This window comes from Fundulus heteroclitus, chromosome 3, assembly GCF_011125445.2.
Source record: "Fundulus heteroclitus isolate FHET01 chromosome 3, MU-UCD_Fhet_4.1, whole genome shotgun sequence".
In the NCBI taxonomy this organism is placed as follows: domain Eukaryota; kingdom Metazoa; phylum Chordata; class Actinopteri; order Cyprinodontiformes; family Fundulidae; genus Fundulus; species Fundulus heteroclitus.
In genome coordinates, this window is record NC_046363.1 from 14,445,699 (window position 1) to 14,459,256 (window position 13,558).

At 43.8% G+C, this 13,558-nt stretch overlaps 1 protein-coding gene across 8 annotated transcripts in view; it reads right to left on the reverse strand.

Annotated features, from left to right (window-relative positions):
• Positions 1 to 1,923: 1,923 nt before the first annotated feature.
• Positions 1,924 to 13,558, reverse strand: part of triob (trio Rho guanine nucleotide exchange factor b) — a 137,955-nt gene continuing 126,320 nt past the window's right edge. For 5 of the 8 annotated variants that reach the window (XM_036130619.1, XM_036130623.1, XM_036130624.1 and 2 more), the window contains 19 exons: positions 13,369 to 13,472; positions 13,122 to 13,191; positions 12,933 to 13,022; positions 12,734 to 12,826; positions 12,597 to 12,647; positions 12,403 to 12,480; positions 11,939 to 12,130; positions 11,673 to 11,850; positions 10,123 to 10,976; positions 9,054 to 9,310; positions 7,601 to 7,730; positions 7,476 to 7,503; positions 7,228 to 7,390; positions 7,021 to 7,142; positions 6,843 to 6,918; positions 6,039 to 6,239; positions 5,802 to 5,940; positions 5,361 to 5,547; positions 1,924 to 4,702 (listed from right to left, as the gene is read on the reverse strand). In XM_036130619.1, coding sequence (XP_035986512.1) covers positions 4,293 to 4,702; positions 5,361 to 5,547; positions 5,802 to 5,940; positions 6,039 to 6,239; positions 6,843 to 6,918; positions 7,021 to 7,142; positions 7,228 to 7,390; positions 7,476 to 7,503; positions 7,601 to 7,730; positions 9,054 to 9,310; positions 10,123 to 10,976; positions 11,673 to 11,850; positions 11,939 to 12,130; positions 12,403 to 12,480; positions 12,597 to 12,647; positions 12,734 to 12,826; positions 12,933 to 13,022; positions 13,122 to 13,191; positions 13,369 to 13,472 — 3,423 coding nt within the window. In that variant the 3' untranslated portion in view covers positions 1,924 to 4,292. Of the gene's footprint in view, positions 4,703 to 5,360; positions 5,548 to 5,801; positions 5,941 to 6,038; positions 6,240 to 6,842; positions 6,919 to 7,020; positions 7,143 to 7,227; positions 7,391 to 7,475; positions 7,504 to 7,600; positions 7,731 to 9,053; positions 9,311 to 10,122; positions 10,977 to 11,672; positions 11,851 to 11,938; positions 12,131 to 12,402; positions 12,481 to 12,596; positions 12,648 to 12,733; positions 12,827 to 12,932; positions 13,023 to 13,121; positions 13,192 to 13,368; positions 13,473 to 13,558 lie in introns of those variants that run through there. The other 3 variants (XM_036130620.1, XM_036130625.1, XM_036130627.1) reach the window with 3 other exon arrangements.

Sequence of the window (13,558 nt, forward strand, 5' to 3'; positions counted from 1 at the left end):
GGAACTGAATCCCAGTATGAAAGCTGCTGATCTGTGAAGGCGTTATATGTTTGTTAGAGTGAACAAACGACATCTTGAACAGCAACGGACACAGCAGACAGGCAAGGAAGATCGCTTTGGAATGTTTAAAGCATGGTTAAACTTAATTCTAGTCAAATAAATGCTTAGAAGATAAAAAAAAAGACAACTCATCTTCTTTGTACATTAGGTCCAGATGAGAGAAGGAGGCAGATCTAAAAGTGACCCAAAACGATCGGCTGAATATAACGCATGTCAAAGTCGCTCTTCCACCTCAGGTTCAGAACCATGGAGAGAGGTTATTTCCAAAATAATAATTAGGGATTCCTTTCTTCTCAAACAAAGCAAACTCAGAGATGGAAAGTTCTGGTTTCTGTTGAAGAAAGTGTTGAATCAAATCTGTAGATCTGTCCAAAACTGTCCCCCTACAGGACAGAGGTGGTTACTAAAATCAGGTTAAAATCAGGCTCTTCAAATGTCCTTTGATTCAATTGTAATTTATTTATGTAATCTGCCATTGGGACCTAAAAAGAAAATAAAATAATTTGTGGGCAGCACAAAAGTAAAAAACAGATATTGGCTGGGCAATATTAGGCCAACTCTTGAAAATTGGATGTTAATTGTACAAGGAATTCATTATATTAAAAAAAACTACCCATTTTTAGATACCTATGCAAAAATAAAATCAATAAAAGCTGGTCAAAATGGAGTTCCCTTTGAGATCAGAGAAGACTCTCCTCACTATTCATATAAAGATGACCCCACCTCTGTTTTTTACCATTAATATTATATTATCTTTAGACATTGAGGCTAAAAACCAAAGAAGTAACAAGTGAACGTAAAGTGTATAGATATGTGTGTGTAGTGTGGCACAAATACAAACCTAGAGAAACAAGGCTGTCCACCAAAACTTCTAGGCTGGCCCAGGAAACCATTAATAAGAGACGCAACCATGGTAACTCTGTGGGACTTGAAGAGATTAAAGGCTCTTCAAGTAAAAAAAAAAAAAAAATCTGTTGACAAATCTTAAATCTGGCTTTTCCTGAAAAAGTGACAAGATGAGACTTGTTGAAAGAATGCCACAGTAATCCCTATCTTGCCATTTTCCACGAGCAATGCAAGGAAAGCAAACAAATGAAAGAAGGTACTCAGATAAGAGACCAAAATAATTTTTTTCTGCCTTAATGTAAAACAGTACGTGTGGTGTGGTGGAAAAGTAACCCTGCAAACAGACCTGAAAATACCATCCCCACTTTAAAACATGGTGGGGGCAGCATCATGATATGTGAAGTGCTTTTCTTTAGCAGGGACAGGGAAGTAATTTGGATTGAGGGATGGATGAAACTTATTAGAAATTAGAGACTAGGGTGGAGGCTGACCTTGAAGCTCTCCTATACATACAGCCAGAGCTACAATGGAATGGTTTAGATCAAAGCATTTTCAAGTTAGAATTGGCCAAAACCATGTATGCATTTCCATCCACTTCAGAACTAAGCACTACTGTCTTTTGGTCTTTCACATAAAATCCACCAAAGTTTGGATTTGTAACGTGACCAAAAAGTGAAACCGTTCAAGGTGTATTACAGGAAACTGTATCTGCCTTTTTTCTTCTTTGTAAGAAAGATATTACAAAGCTTTTGGTCTGATATTACAGCAAAGACATTGTTCGGACTTTCTTTGAAATTAGGTCATTATTAGCGGTTCCACTCATTTTGAAAGTCTCTTAGCCTCCTCAGGGTTTTCCCTCGCTTTCTAGCTATTCCAGTAACACCTCACCGTGTCGCCTTTCGACCCCCGTACCAACCCCAACCCCCAAAGGTCACGGCAACTTATGAACAAACCGTTGTTTCAAGACGAGCCAGGTCTGTCCTGATGTGCCTGCAACAGTGAGGCCACGGCAACATCTGTCGGTTTCCTCGGACATTTAATGGCAAAATAACAAGAGGACAAAATGAAAGTATTTACAACACGTACGGTAGTTACATGTAAACACAATCTTCTGTACAAAGAAATATACATGCAAAAGTAAAAATGAGTCATAGTGAGAACATTCAAGATGACGTTGCTGCAGTCTTGTTTGTAGGTGTATTCAAAATATGACAGGTTTACATCCCGGGCGCCGGGCAAACCGCCCGACCACCCTCTATACAACTTTACATCACAAGTTTGACTTTGTTTCCCAAAGGCTGTTGAGTTCTTCAGTCTGGTCCCTCCGTGCGAGGAGGCGTTCACAGAGTCTGAATTAAAGTGATGAACAGCACACGTTTGAGAAACCATGTATACCCACACGTATAAATAAAAAGCCATACCAAATGAGAGACAGTACAGACCAACCGGCGTCAACTTATTTTACAATAAAGCAAGTTAGCTGACGGTAACGCTTACAGACTTCAAATATAACAATAAATGATGCACATTTTTAGTCTCTCACTCACCTGGCACTTTTAAAAATAGAGATTTCCATAACCCCCGAACCCAAAGATGTCCACTCATCTGAATAGAAATAATAATAATAATAATAATAATGTTTAATAATAATAACAATAATATCAATAATAATATCAATAATAATTATAATAATAAATCAACTGGCATTAGGGGTATATTAAAAAGAAAAATGGTAAAAGAATCAGGTGTTTTTTTCTCTCTAAAATGTTTAATGCAGTCCCACAAAGAGCATTTTTAAATTTATTTTTTGCACGACCTATTGCTTGGCGATGACGTAAACAAAGTATTTCTATTAGGTTGAACAAAAATGTTGGGGGAAAAAAAAAATGGAGATGGGAAGAAAAAAAAATACCACTAGCTACCCAGGAGAGAATAAACTCATACAGCCGATCTATTTTGTGCACAGCTTGAAAATAGACAGGTGAAATCTGTTTTCAGCGATAAATCACCAAACAAATACCTCTTTACATTAGGAATAAATAAATCCACACCGAACCTTTGTAAACACACTTCAGTGCGGACCGATATAACTTAACACGAATAGTCTGAAAGGACATAAAATTGCAGGAAAAGAAAGAATAGCCAACTTTGGTATAGTCAAAGAAAATAAAAACAAACAAAACAAAAAAACATTACAAGGACAAAATGAAAGCATAAATGTCAGTATTTTATAGAAACACATCTCTATACATTATTTCTGAAATCCCCTTCTTTGTCTAGGAGGTTTTGCAGATATTAATACTGAACTTAATACATAAGAGTTAACACAATACAGACATCTATTGCAGTACCAGGTACACACATGCCTTTTATTTTTAAAGAATACAGCTACAACACAAGTCTTCATAAATAGTTGCATACATGGTAAAGCTGCAACATTGCACATGAGAACTGATGCAGAACAACGAGTGCATTTCTAGTAGCTGTTCCTGTTCCAGGTGAGAAGCCAGCCACCGTTTAGAGTCCTGCATGGACTCCCTACAGCTCTGCACACAAAATAGCTTTCTTTCTTTTCCTTTTTTTTTGTTGTTGTAAATTCGTTCAAGATAAACTCTTGGTGGAGGGGGGGGGAGGGGTTTTTCTAAAGCACGAAAAGATTATTTACAACTAAGGCGGATGCAGCTGGAGATCTGGGTCAGCGTAGCTGTATTTTATGTTCAAGTTGGTTTCTTGTATTAGTCACAATCTGAACCGATTGGTTAAAATGAAGCAGGGCGATAAAGGTAAGCAAACTATTGCACAAACGGTAGCTTTAATGTATCGCTGGAAAACAGGATTTTGGTAGTTTCTGTCGTGTTTCTGAGCAGGTGGACCCTGCTGATGATCTCATTTCTCTTCTAGCCTTTGTTTTCCCCAAATTAAACGTCTGAATTAAGACAGTTCTCCGTCCCCCCGTCCCCCCCCAGACTGTACATGGTTTCATTTACAAAAAGTAATCTCTCGTTACAAAAAAACAAAACAAACACGTTTTCTTTTGTTCAACCGAAAGCAGCCTGAATTGTTCTTGATATACAGTACTCTATTTTCTTCAACACTGTCCAGACGTGAGATCGTCTCACGTCGGCTTGTTCGGTGAGCCCGTTTCTTTTTTTTCTTTTTTTATTCTTCCCTGCTGAATCAGAGTTTGAAATCTCAAATCGATTCCATCAGGTCATTTGTTGTGCCGGCATAGCGAACGTATGCCAAGGTGAGTTTGAGGACTGTGGGAATTTATCAGTCAGCAGCAGCAGCAGCAGCAGCAGGAGGACTTCTGCGGCTTAGTGAGGGAAAAAGGGGATCTTAGTGGGCTCGTCCCTGGTGGTCTTCTAGGAGATCCCACCTTCCTGTCAGGTGTGGTTGTAAAGACGGCTTTGGAGGAAGGCCTTAATCGCGCCAACGGGTCGCACGTCGTTCTGGTGCTTCCGCCGCTCGATGAAGGAGATGAGCCTGGAGGTGTCCAGATGTGTGCCGTAATGGCTCGGCGACGGCGGCTGCGGGTGACCCATGTGACCGTACCTGCTGCCGGGCACGCCCCCAGGTTGGAGCCACGGGTACTGCAGGCAGAAGCCGGCAGAGGGCCGTCGCTCCGGCTCGCCCTGGAGCAGCAGGCAGACAAAGTCCTTGGCTTCCGTGCTCACGCCCTGGAAGTAGTCCTCGGGGAAGCTGAAGTCCAGGCGGCAGATGTTTAAGCATGTCTCCTCGAGGCTTTCGTCCAGGAAGGGGGAGGCACCGCTCAGGAGAACGTAGGTCACCACACCTGCACAACATTTGGCACAGAACCTCAGGGTTACATGGTTTTCAGAAGAAGTAAAAAGGATGCAATATATGTTAATTACTTGCACCGTTTTAATGCACTCTATGCACTTCTGCATTAAAGTACCCAACAGGTATAACGGCACCGCTGGTAGTGACGTAATAAAAGCTTGAAAAAGAACAAATTTGTCAGTGCTGTAGCAAGATCTCACGCAAAAAAGTTTTGAAAATCCATCTTCAATTGTTTTTAATGTGTAATTATTTAAATATAAAGAGCTAATAATGAGAGACGTGATAATAAATCAAGAAAAAGGCCGTTGTGCGTTCATCTTCGTAAGTCCCGCAACTTGCCTAGGCTCGCCCACATCTGCAGCATTTAAAACGACTGGAATCTTTGGAAAGAAATCAGAACAAAGAGATTTTATCTGTGTGCCACACTCAGTGGGCGGCAGGGCAAGAGAAAATCTGTAAAGCTCATTGCTGGAGAACTGCAGCATTTTCCTTTGCTGCGAGATGACATGTTACTGCAATAAACAGACATGTTTGGATGGATGGATGGATGGATGGATGGATGGTTACTGAAATGAATTAACTGCGATCTCTGTAGGGCCGATAAAGGGCAAGGTTTCTAACTGTTCCTCGCGTTTAAACGATCTACAGACCTAAGCTCCAGAGGTCAGACGTCATGGAGGCGGGCTGACCCAGGACCAGCTCAGGTGCGGAGAACTCGGGGCTTCCCAGGAGAGGATGGATGTGAGAGGAACGAGGGTCTAGTTGAACAGCGTCGCCAAAGTCTGTCAGCTTGATCACGGGCTGGGAGCATACCTGTTCCACCACGATGTTCTCAGGCTGCAAGAGGAGGGAAACATGGAGGAAAATCTTTAAAAGAAGGGGGAGGCTTTTCCCGACCTATTATACTTGTTTACAGGTAGAAATCAAAACGATCTAAAGAAATTTGGCTACTTTAGAGGTAAAGCATCACCACCAGCAGTAAATATCACGTTTCAGCGGCATTGATAGCAGTTTCTGTTTAACACCCCCGCCCTTCAAATTCAAATAAATACATTTAACTCTCCCCCACAAGCTAAAGAATGCCTGTTTACCTTGAGATCAAGATGCGCTATCTTCCAGCCGTGCAAGTACTGGAGAGCTTCGAGGATATCTCGGAGGTATAGCGCCACCTTCTCCTCCGTCAGGTTCCCCCAGCTCACGATGTAGTCCAGAAAGCGTCCCTGGTCTGCCCTGATAGCCGAACCACACACACAAGACATACGTGTGACGTGGGGCGCGTTCGAAAATCTGCATAAACTTTAAAACCACGGTAGATCCTCTGTTCTCACATCTCCAGTACGAGGACGTAGCTGTGGGCCGTCTCGTAGGTGTCCAGCAGTCGGACCAGGTTAGGGTGGTCCAGAGTCTGGAGGAGTCGGATCTCCTGCAGAACCTGCTCTCGCCGCAGCAGCTTCTTGTTGACATGTTTTGCTGCAATCGTGCGCTTACTCCCCCTCTGGTCGCACCGCTTGGTCACCGAGAACCGGCCCCTGCAAAGCAGAGACGAGGGTTACTGTGCCGTAGGATTGGACGATATAGAAAAAAAAAAACGTATCGATAAAATAGAAATCATATCGATCGATATCGATAATTATGAACAAATTAAAAACATGCATTTTAAGTGCAACCCTGACCATTTTATGCTGTTGCTTAACAACCTATTTTTAGGTAAAAAACACACAAACACTGACTTCAAACTCAACACTTTATTCAATTAACTTTTTAGCAAAACTGCAAGTTTTTAAAAAAGAAAAAAGCACATGTGCTCTCTGAGCTCTTTGAAGGGGAGCGGAGCTTGGTTCCCGGGTCTGCGTTTGTGATTGGTTGGAAGGATGTAATGACTGTAATATTAACTAACATGGCTAGAATGCAAAAGGAAGGAAAAACTGTTGAACTATCAAACTTTTTATTGACCTTTTTTTCTATCACTGATATACGTCTATCGATCGATATATATTGTTATCGAATTATCGTTCCGCCCTACTGTGCTGAGATAAAACCACAATGCCTCAAATGTTCCTAGACGTGTCATCAAGCAAACATACGAACGCATCCACTCTGATGTGGTCAAGCCTGCCACATCACAGACTTACCTTCCCAGCTCAGTGATCTCTGTGTAGTAAGACTCAAAACTGCTTTTCCAGATGTCTTCACTGCCGTCGTTAGGAGCTGCGGGACACATTCGTTAGAGCGTTCTTTGATTCTGTCAGTAACAAGCCACAAAATAAAGTCAAGAAAACCAATTGCTAAGCTATAAAAGGGGAGTCTCACTTGACACTGTAAGGCTGGCGGAGGAGGTAACGGTGCCGGCTACATTCGTGGCCACACATGTGTAGACGCCGCTGTCCTCGAGGGACACGCCGAGGACGCGCAAGGACGCCTCCCCCGTCTCACTGCAACGACCCGGAGGAAGAATGCAGCAAATGTACGAAGAAAAGTAAGAACATCAGACCATGCCAGATTGAGGCAAGCGCGTACCTGTATGTGATGCTGTAGTGGTCGTTGTTGCTTAGGATGCTATCGTCAGGTCCACGCCACGTAACAGTGGCGCGAGGTCGCCCACACACCTTACACCTCAGGGTGACGCTGTCGCCACTCTCACACGGCGCGTCGCTGAGAGGGATGAGGAACTCTGGCGGAGCTGGACAGACAAAGAGGGGACCTTGTTTTATGTTGCTTTTACATTTTCAATCAGTGCGTTCACTGCTTGAGTTAAATCAGCTTACCGTCGTAGATGAAGTTGGGATTCAAAAGCTGAAGTGAAAATAGATAGCTCAAGTTAAAATAAAATAAAAAAGTTGTGGCAGTGAGGGAATCAGTCTTAGCACAATAAACCCTCTCCGCTTCCTACCTTGATAGAGACTTTGTTTGCCAGGCTGTCTTGGGACTTTCTATAGCCGTTCTCCAATTTTCTGCCCTCTTTATCCCTTTTTTCGGACTTTCGACGGATACGCAGCGCCGTGTGCCATGACAGTGATTTTCTACACCAAAGAAGGAAAGGACGAGTTTTGAGTTTTAAAGATTTGAAAAGTGTTTTTTTTTTTTTTTGCCAGTAAATGTAGTTACATCAGGAAATGAGCCGTTCATCAGTCTTATTTTTCAGCTTGTTTAGTTAGATTTATGAAACTAAAAAAAAAAAAAAAGAAAAGAAAAAGTTTCCGATCCGTGAACACTCCATACACAAGCGCTACCAGGTCGTTCTGACAACAACATTAAACAGTCAACGTGACTGAAAAAAAAAGACTTAAACTTAGCTATTTTTTTTTATTTCAGTGAGGTTTTTAAAAAATAAGCACTGCGGCTAACAAATCCTCTGTTAGAAAATGTACCACCAACTTGTTATATAAAAGGTCCCAGTAAAACACAAGGCACAACCTATTTTAACTCAATTGTCAATTATCTAAATAGGCCAAAAACAGACAATAGAAATGCAGTCTTTTACTCTAATGCAGCAATTTATTTCAGACTGTAAGATCAGGCAGCGACAGACTGGCGCATGTGCAGCGTGGACGAGGAAAGCCTTTCCTCTGCAGCTGTGAGGGACTGCTGAGCTAGGAACGGGCCGCTTGTGAGCTCTCTGCAACAGGAAAAAGGACCCTGGGACACTTTCGCTGCTCATTCATATAAGAAAGAATGATAAAGGCTATCAAGTCAGAGTCGCTAAAAGTCTGCGTTACCGTCACAAAACGTTGACAAGTCTGTTGCTTAGAGACTTATTTACAAATCAGTAGCTGAATAAAGAGGCACGGTCGCTAAACTGTATTAACAATAAATAAACACTGAATGGGAGGAAGCAAAGAGATGTAAGTGAGATTTGGAAATACTGGAAGCCTTTGGGAAATCTCACAGTTGAGGTAAGGATTTTTCTTCTCTAAAAATGACATATGAAGACTGATGTTTCTGTGATACTAGCGTGACTAGCACTGCTAATCGCTAATAAAAGACGTTTAAAATGTCAACTCTGTAGCAACTTTTGTCGTTGTTTGAAATTATTAGCAAAACCGTGCTCACGGAAGGCGGACTAGAAAAAAATCATTTTAACTGCTGTTTTTGTATTTTAAAGATATTAATTATTATTACTGTCCCTCAAGAGTAATTATCTCTGGACAGGGTAAAGCTGCAATCACAACAATGTGCACAAAGCAAAAATGTTAAATCAGAATCAGCCAACATTGGTACGAACAAGAAATGGCTGCAAAACTGTGATCGGTGCATCTCTTATCGGCTGCTCGTCATGTACCGTTTCTGATTTTGCGTCTGCTCAGTTTTGTCTCGGACCAAGCACACAAAAAACAAACTCTTACTTGATGGTTCCTTCAGGGAGCTCGGGCGTGGTGGAGGATGAGGTGTGTCCCAATACATAGCCAGGGATCCAGCCCTCGGCCGCGGGGGAGTGCTCGTTGGCGGCTCTGTACACCAGGAACATGTTCTGCTGGTTGCTGGCGAGCATCTGGACCACCTCACCCTGCGCCACGCTGATCTCATCCTCCTTCACCGCCACATAGTCCTGGGTCACCAACATGGTGGACACACTGCTGCTGCTGCTACTGCTTTCACTCTGCTGGAGAAGAAGATTGTAAAAAAACCTTAGGGATGGAACAGTAACACACTCATAAAAAGTAAACGATAAACAAAAATCATTGATCGACTGAAAGTGGGTCAATAAGCCATCAAATGTGTGATTTTTTTTAATTGATGGAAACAGTTTGTTTAATGCATGCAACTATGAAACCGTTGCAAAATCCCTTTTTTTTTTATAAAAAAAAAAAATCTTGCAATCGCATGAATGTCATCATTCAAAGTGAAGTTTTAAAGGTTCGGACACAGAAGGGATGATCCTCAGGCGAGGGGCACTGAGACAGCAAAACTGGCGTTTACTCGCTAAGGGAACGAAACGAAAGCAGCAAAACTGAGATACAGAAGAGATGATCAGAAAATCAGAGTTGTTGTTGTTGTGCCGCCCCGACGGCTACCCGACCGCGATCATGGCTTATCGCTTGAGGTTAATGAGACAGGAGGAAGAGTGTCGCTTTACGTCATCTGGTTAGTGTCAGACGGTCGCAGACGAGAAGCAAGCACACCCAGTGCAGAGAGAGCGTCTCACAAATGCAGAAATGACAGGTGCCCTGTGAGTCAGAGCTGTTAGTAAACTCATGAAGAGCCCGAGTGTTCTCCGCTAACGCTGTCAGTGAAGTTAGTGCGCGCAGGTAGGGTGTTAATCTCCAGTCAGTGCTTCAGTAGCTGGTGTTGCATGTAGAAGCCAGCAGCAGGGGCGGCTGGTTGACAGCCAGTCAGTCGGTTAGGAAGTGGTTAGTGACTAGAGAGGAGCCTGATGGCTCCCTACGGGTCGTGGGTCTCGTCTCGACGTCTTACCCCGTTGCTCTGGGTGGATGTTACGGACTGCTCACTGGTGGAGGAGCAGGTGCTCATTCTGTCTGTTTCCTTACTGGAGTTGCGGTGAAAAGGCAGCGTTCCTCTTGCCGAGGGGTCCCCGCCAGCGCTACTGTCATTGGGGAGGGAGAAGGAACCGGGTCTGCCGGCAGGAGAAGGAGGCAAAGGGGGAACGGCGGCCCAGAAAGGGTTCCCTTTATGCGCTGGGCTCGAGGGGACGAACGGTTCCTTTCCCGCTGGGGTCTGAGGGGATATGAGCGGGCAAACCGTCCCGACTCGAGGGCTTCTGAGAGAAAAACTCAGAGGAGCCGCCGGCATCTGCGGCAGTGCAGTTTTTTGATGTGTCTGGTTCTCCTCATAGCCCCCAAGCATGTGGTTTGGACCGCCGTCCGCACTACCTGATGGCCTGTTACTGTTATTGCAGTTACTCCCCTGAGAACTGTCCAGCCTCTTCAGCGTAAAGACCTCAGAGACTAGCAGCTCTCCGTTAGTCGGGCTGTCTGAGTACGGGTAAGCGGGAAGGGACGGGTGGCAGGGGGACCACATACCTGCTGATCTGTCAGGCCCCTCGGGGCCCGGGGGATGGTGGTGGTGAACGGGCTGGGGGAGCCGTGAAGATGGCTGGGGGATGCGAGACGGTCGGGAGCGAGGGCCGCACAGGGAGGAGGAGTTCCCCCCTGATCCTCCAGAGCAACCACCCCCTCCTCCCCCTCCTCCTCCTCCTCCTCCCGTGTTGGAGGAGCTGTTGGTGCTGCTACCTCCTGTACTGCTGCTACTGCTAGGGGGTCCTCCCCCACCCACATGATTCCTCTGGTACTCTATGGGGGATGTCAAAGCTGTGGGACAGAAAAACAAAAGGATTTTTCTCATGTCACTACGTGTGTTTTGAACTTTTTTTTTTTACCTTTTTTCACAACTTCACACATCAAGGGATTTTACTAAAATATTATGTGACAGACTAACAGTGTGTAATTGTGAAACGGGAGGGGGAAAAAGGATACATGGGTTTTATTTCTTTATTCTCTACAAATACATCTAAGTATTCACCATGGGAACGGTGTGTAAAAGGCTATGATCAGTTTTGCAATGTTTTACCCTTAGGCCAGAAATGTACGTTTGGCTTCATCTGACCACCAGAGCGTCTTCTTTCACTAGTCTGGCTTGGGGCAAAACGCACACAGGGACTCTAATGGCTGTCTTTCTTCATGCTACTCTTCCATAAAGGCCGTGTTTTTGCAGTGTGCTGCTCAGCAGCCATTTCCTGCTGATTTACAGTTGAGATGTTCAAACCTGCGATTGCTGTATAACCCAACCCTGCTATAAACCTCTCCACAACTTTCTACCTGACTCGTTTACAACAACAATTTACGACATTTACGACAATTTTTTTCTTATTTCTCATTATTCTTTTTTTAAAACCCTGTGTTTTTCACGCAATCAAAATAAAACACACAGTTTTAGCGCCAGGCACTGTATTACTTGGCGCCAACGTTGAACTGTTTTGTACACGGGGGAGGAGCAAGGTGTTTTACCGTTGAGGAAATTGCGCTGGTTCTCCAGAATCTGGCTGACCTGGTGGACCCAGGCTTGACTGACTCCAGGATTTGTGGAATGGAGGGTGAATCTTTCTAGGTTGCCACTGGATGATCTGGAGATCAGCGTAAACTTGCAGGGGTCTTCTGAATGCTCCTCCAGACCCAAGCAGCTCACCTGCAGAGGAAAGATGCAATCCGTTTAAAGTGACCCTGGGTTGTAAAAAAAACAAACAAATGAAATATTTTTACTGAGCTGAACTCACCTTGATGCTATTCTTGAAGAGGTAGCCTGGAGTAGAGAAGCCCTTCTTTTTGTCCAGAGGCTCGCTGAATATAACGATCTGCTCAAAGAGAAACACTCGCCTCTCTTTCATTCTGGACAGGAGGCCTCCATCTTGGTCTGAGACCATGAAGGTGTCCTGCAGGAGCAGTTTGCCCTGAGCTACAATTTTACCCTGATGGGAGAAACAAAAGCAAAACATCTAAATCATTCAAATGTTTTAGACGAGCCTCTCTGGCGGAGCTTAACCACGTTTAGGAACCTAAACAGCCTCCACTGCTTTCTGAAATAAATGGTCGCACGCTGACACCTAGTGGCGGTGGACTAACTTTGGATAATTTACTACGAGGCAAACCTTAACCTTCAGACATGCACCTTCAGATATTTTACATCACTACTTGTTCTAGAGAGCTGTAAAACCCCTGATTTCATGAGGAGAGGACTTACTTCGAAACCCTGTAGGCGTCCGACATTCATCATGTCATTGCAGCGCTTTGGGACCACACACATCACTTCTACAGCTCTCTAAAACACGGGAAGACAGCACAATTTAGGACACTAAATTGTGTGAAAGACAAAAACAAAGTGGAATCTTTGGCATCATGAGAGATTGATGTCTGGTTTTGTACTGAGAGCTGTACCTCCAGCTCTTTTGTCTCCACTCCAGCCTTCTTAGAGACTTTAAGTAGATCCTGTTAGGGGTGGAAGAAGCATATAGAGTTATGCAATTTGTGCCGTGTAATTATACATTAATAAAAGCAAGAGCTCCTTGCAGTACCTTCAGTAGAAGCTGGTACTTCATAATTCTCTGAACCGGTTTGATTAGCAGGTCTGTGATCTGCAATCTGTGACCCAATCGCTGCTTAAGGTCCTGGACAACAACATAGACATATTTTATTTGTGGAACAATCCCCGATGCCAAAAAAAGGGAAGATAATTTTACAAGGAGGAAGTTTAAAGTTAAGAAGACGTCTTACCTCAAAGTAAGTGTCAATGTACTCTGACACGATGTGCTCAGATTTAGGCTTGTTCTGACAGTACACGATGTACATGTGCAGCCGTCGCTCCTACAATCGAAGCGCAAGCAAAGTCTGCTTTTAGTTTTTTGTAAAAAAAAATAACATTTAGCAAAGACGCGTGAAAGCAAAAAAGCGTTTTTCTTTAACCTGTTTGACGAATAAAGGAGCCAGCCGTTCAGGATCCTCCAAACACTTTTCAAGCTCTCCCAGGAAGAAACTGTGGACGTATAAAAGAACGAGATTATTGATTTTCACCCAACAAAATACGCAATATTGACAGTTCCTTTGTGTTCTCTCTTATTCTGTTGCGTAACGCCCAGTGCTGTAAAAACAACACAGCTTTAAAAGCTTCTTTCTTTTGAGTCGTGCATGCTGAACGAGGCTGCCCGCGTACTCTTTGTGCCAGTCGTAGATCTGATGGATGTTTCCGAAGACGATCTTATCTTTCCCTCTCATGTCATCCGGAACGCCCTCCTCTTTCATCCTGCTCATGTAGCCCTGCGGAAAGGAAAGCAAACTCTTCTGCTGAAACCTGCAGGAAACATCGATCGATAAACTGTGACTGTAGCGGTTTGTGATTTTTT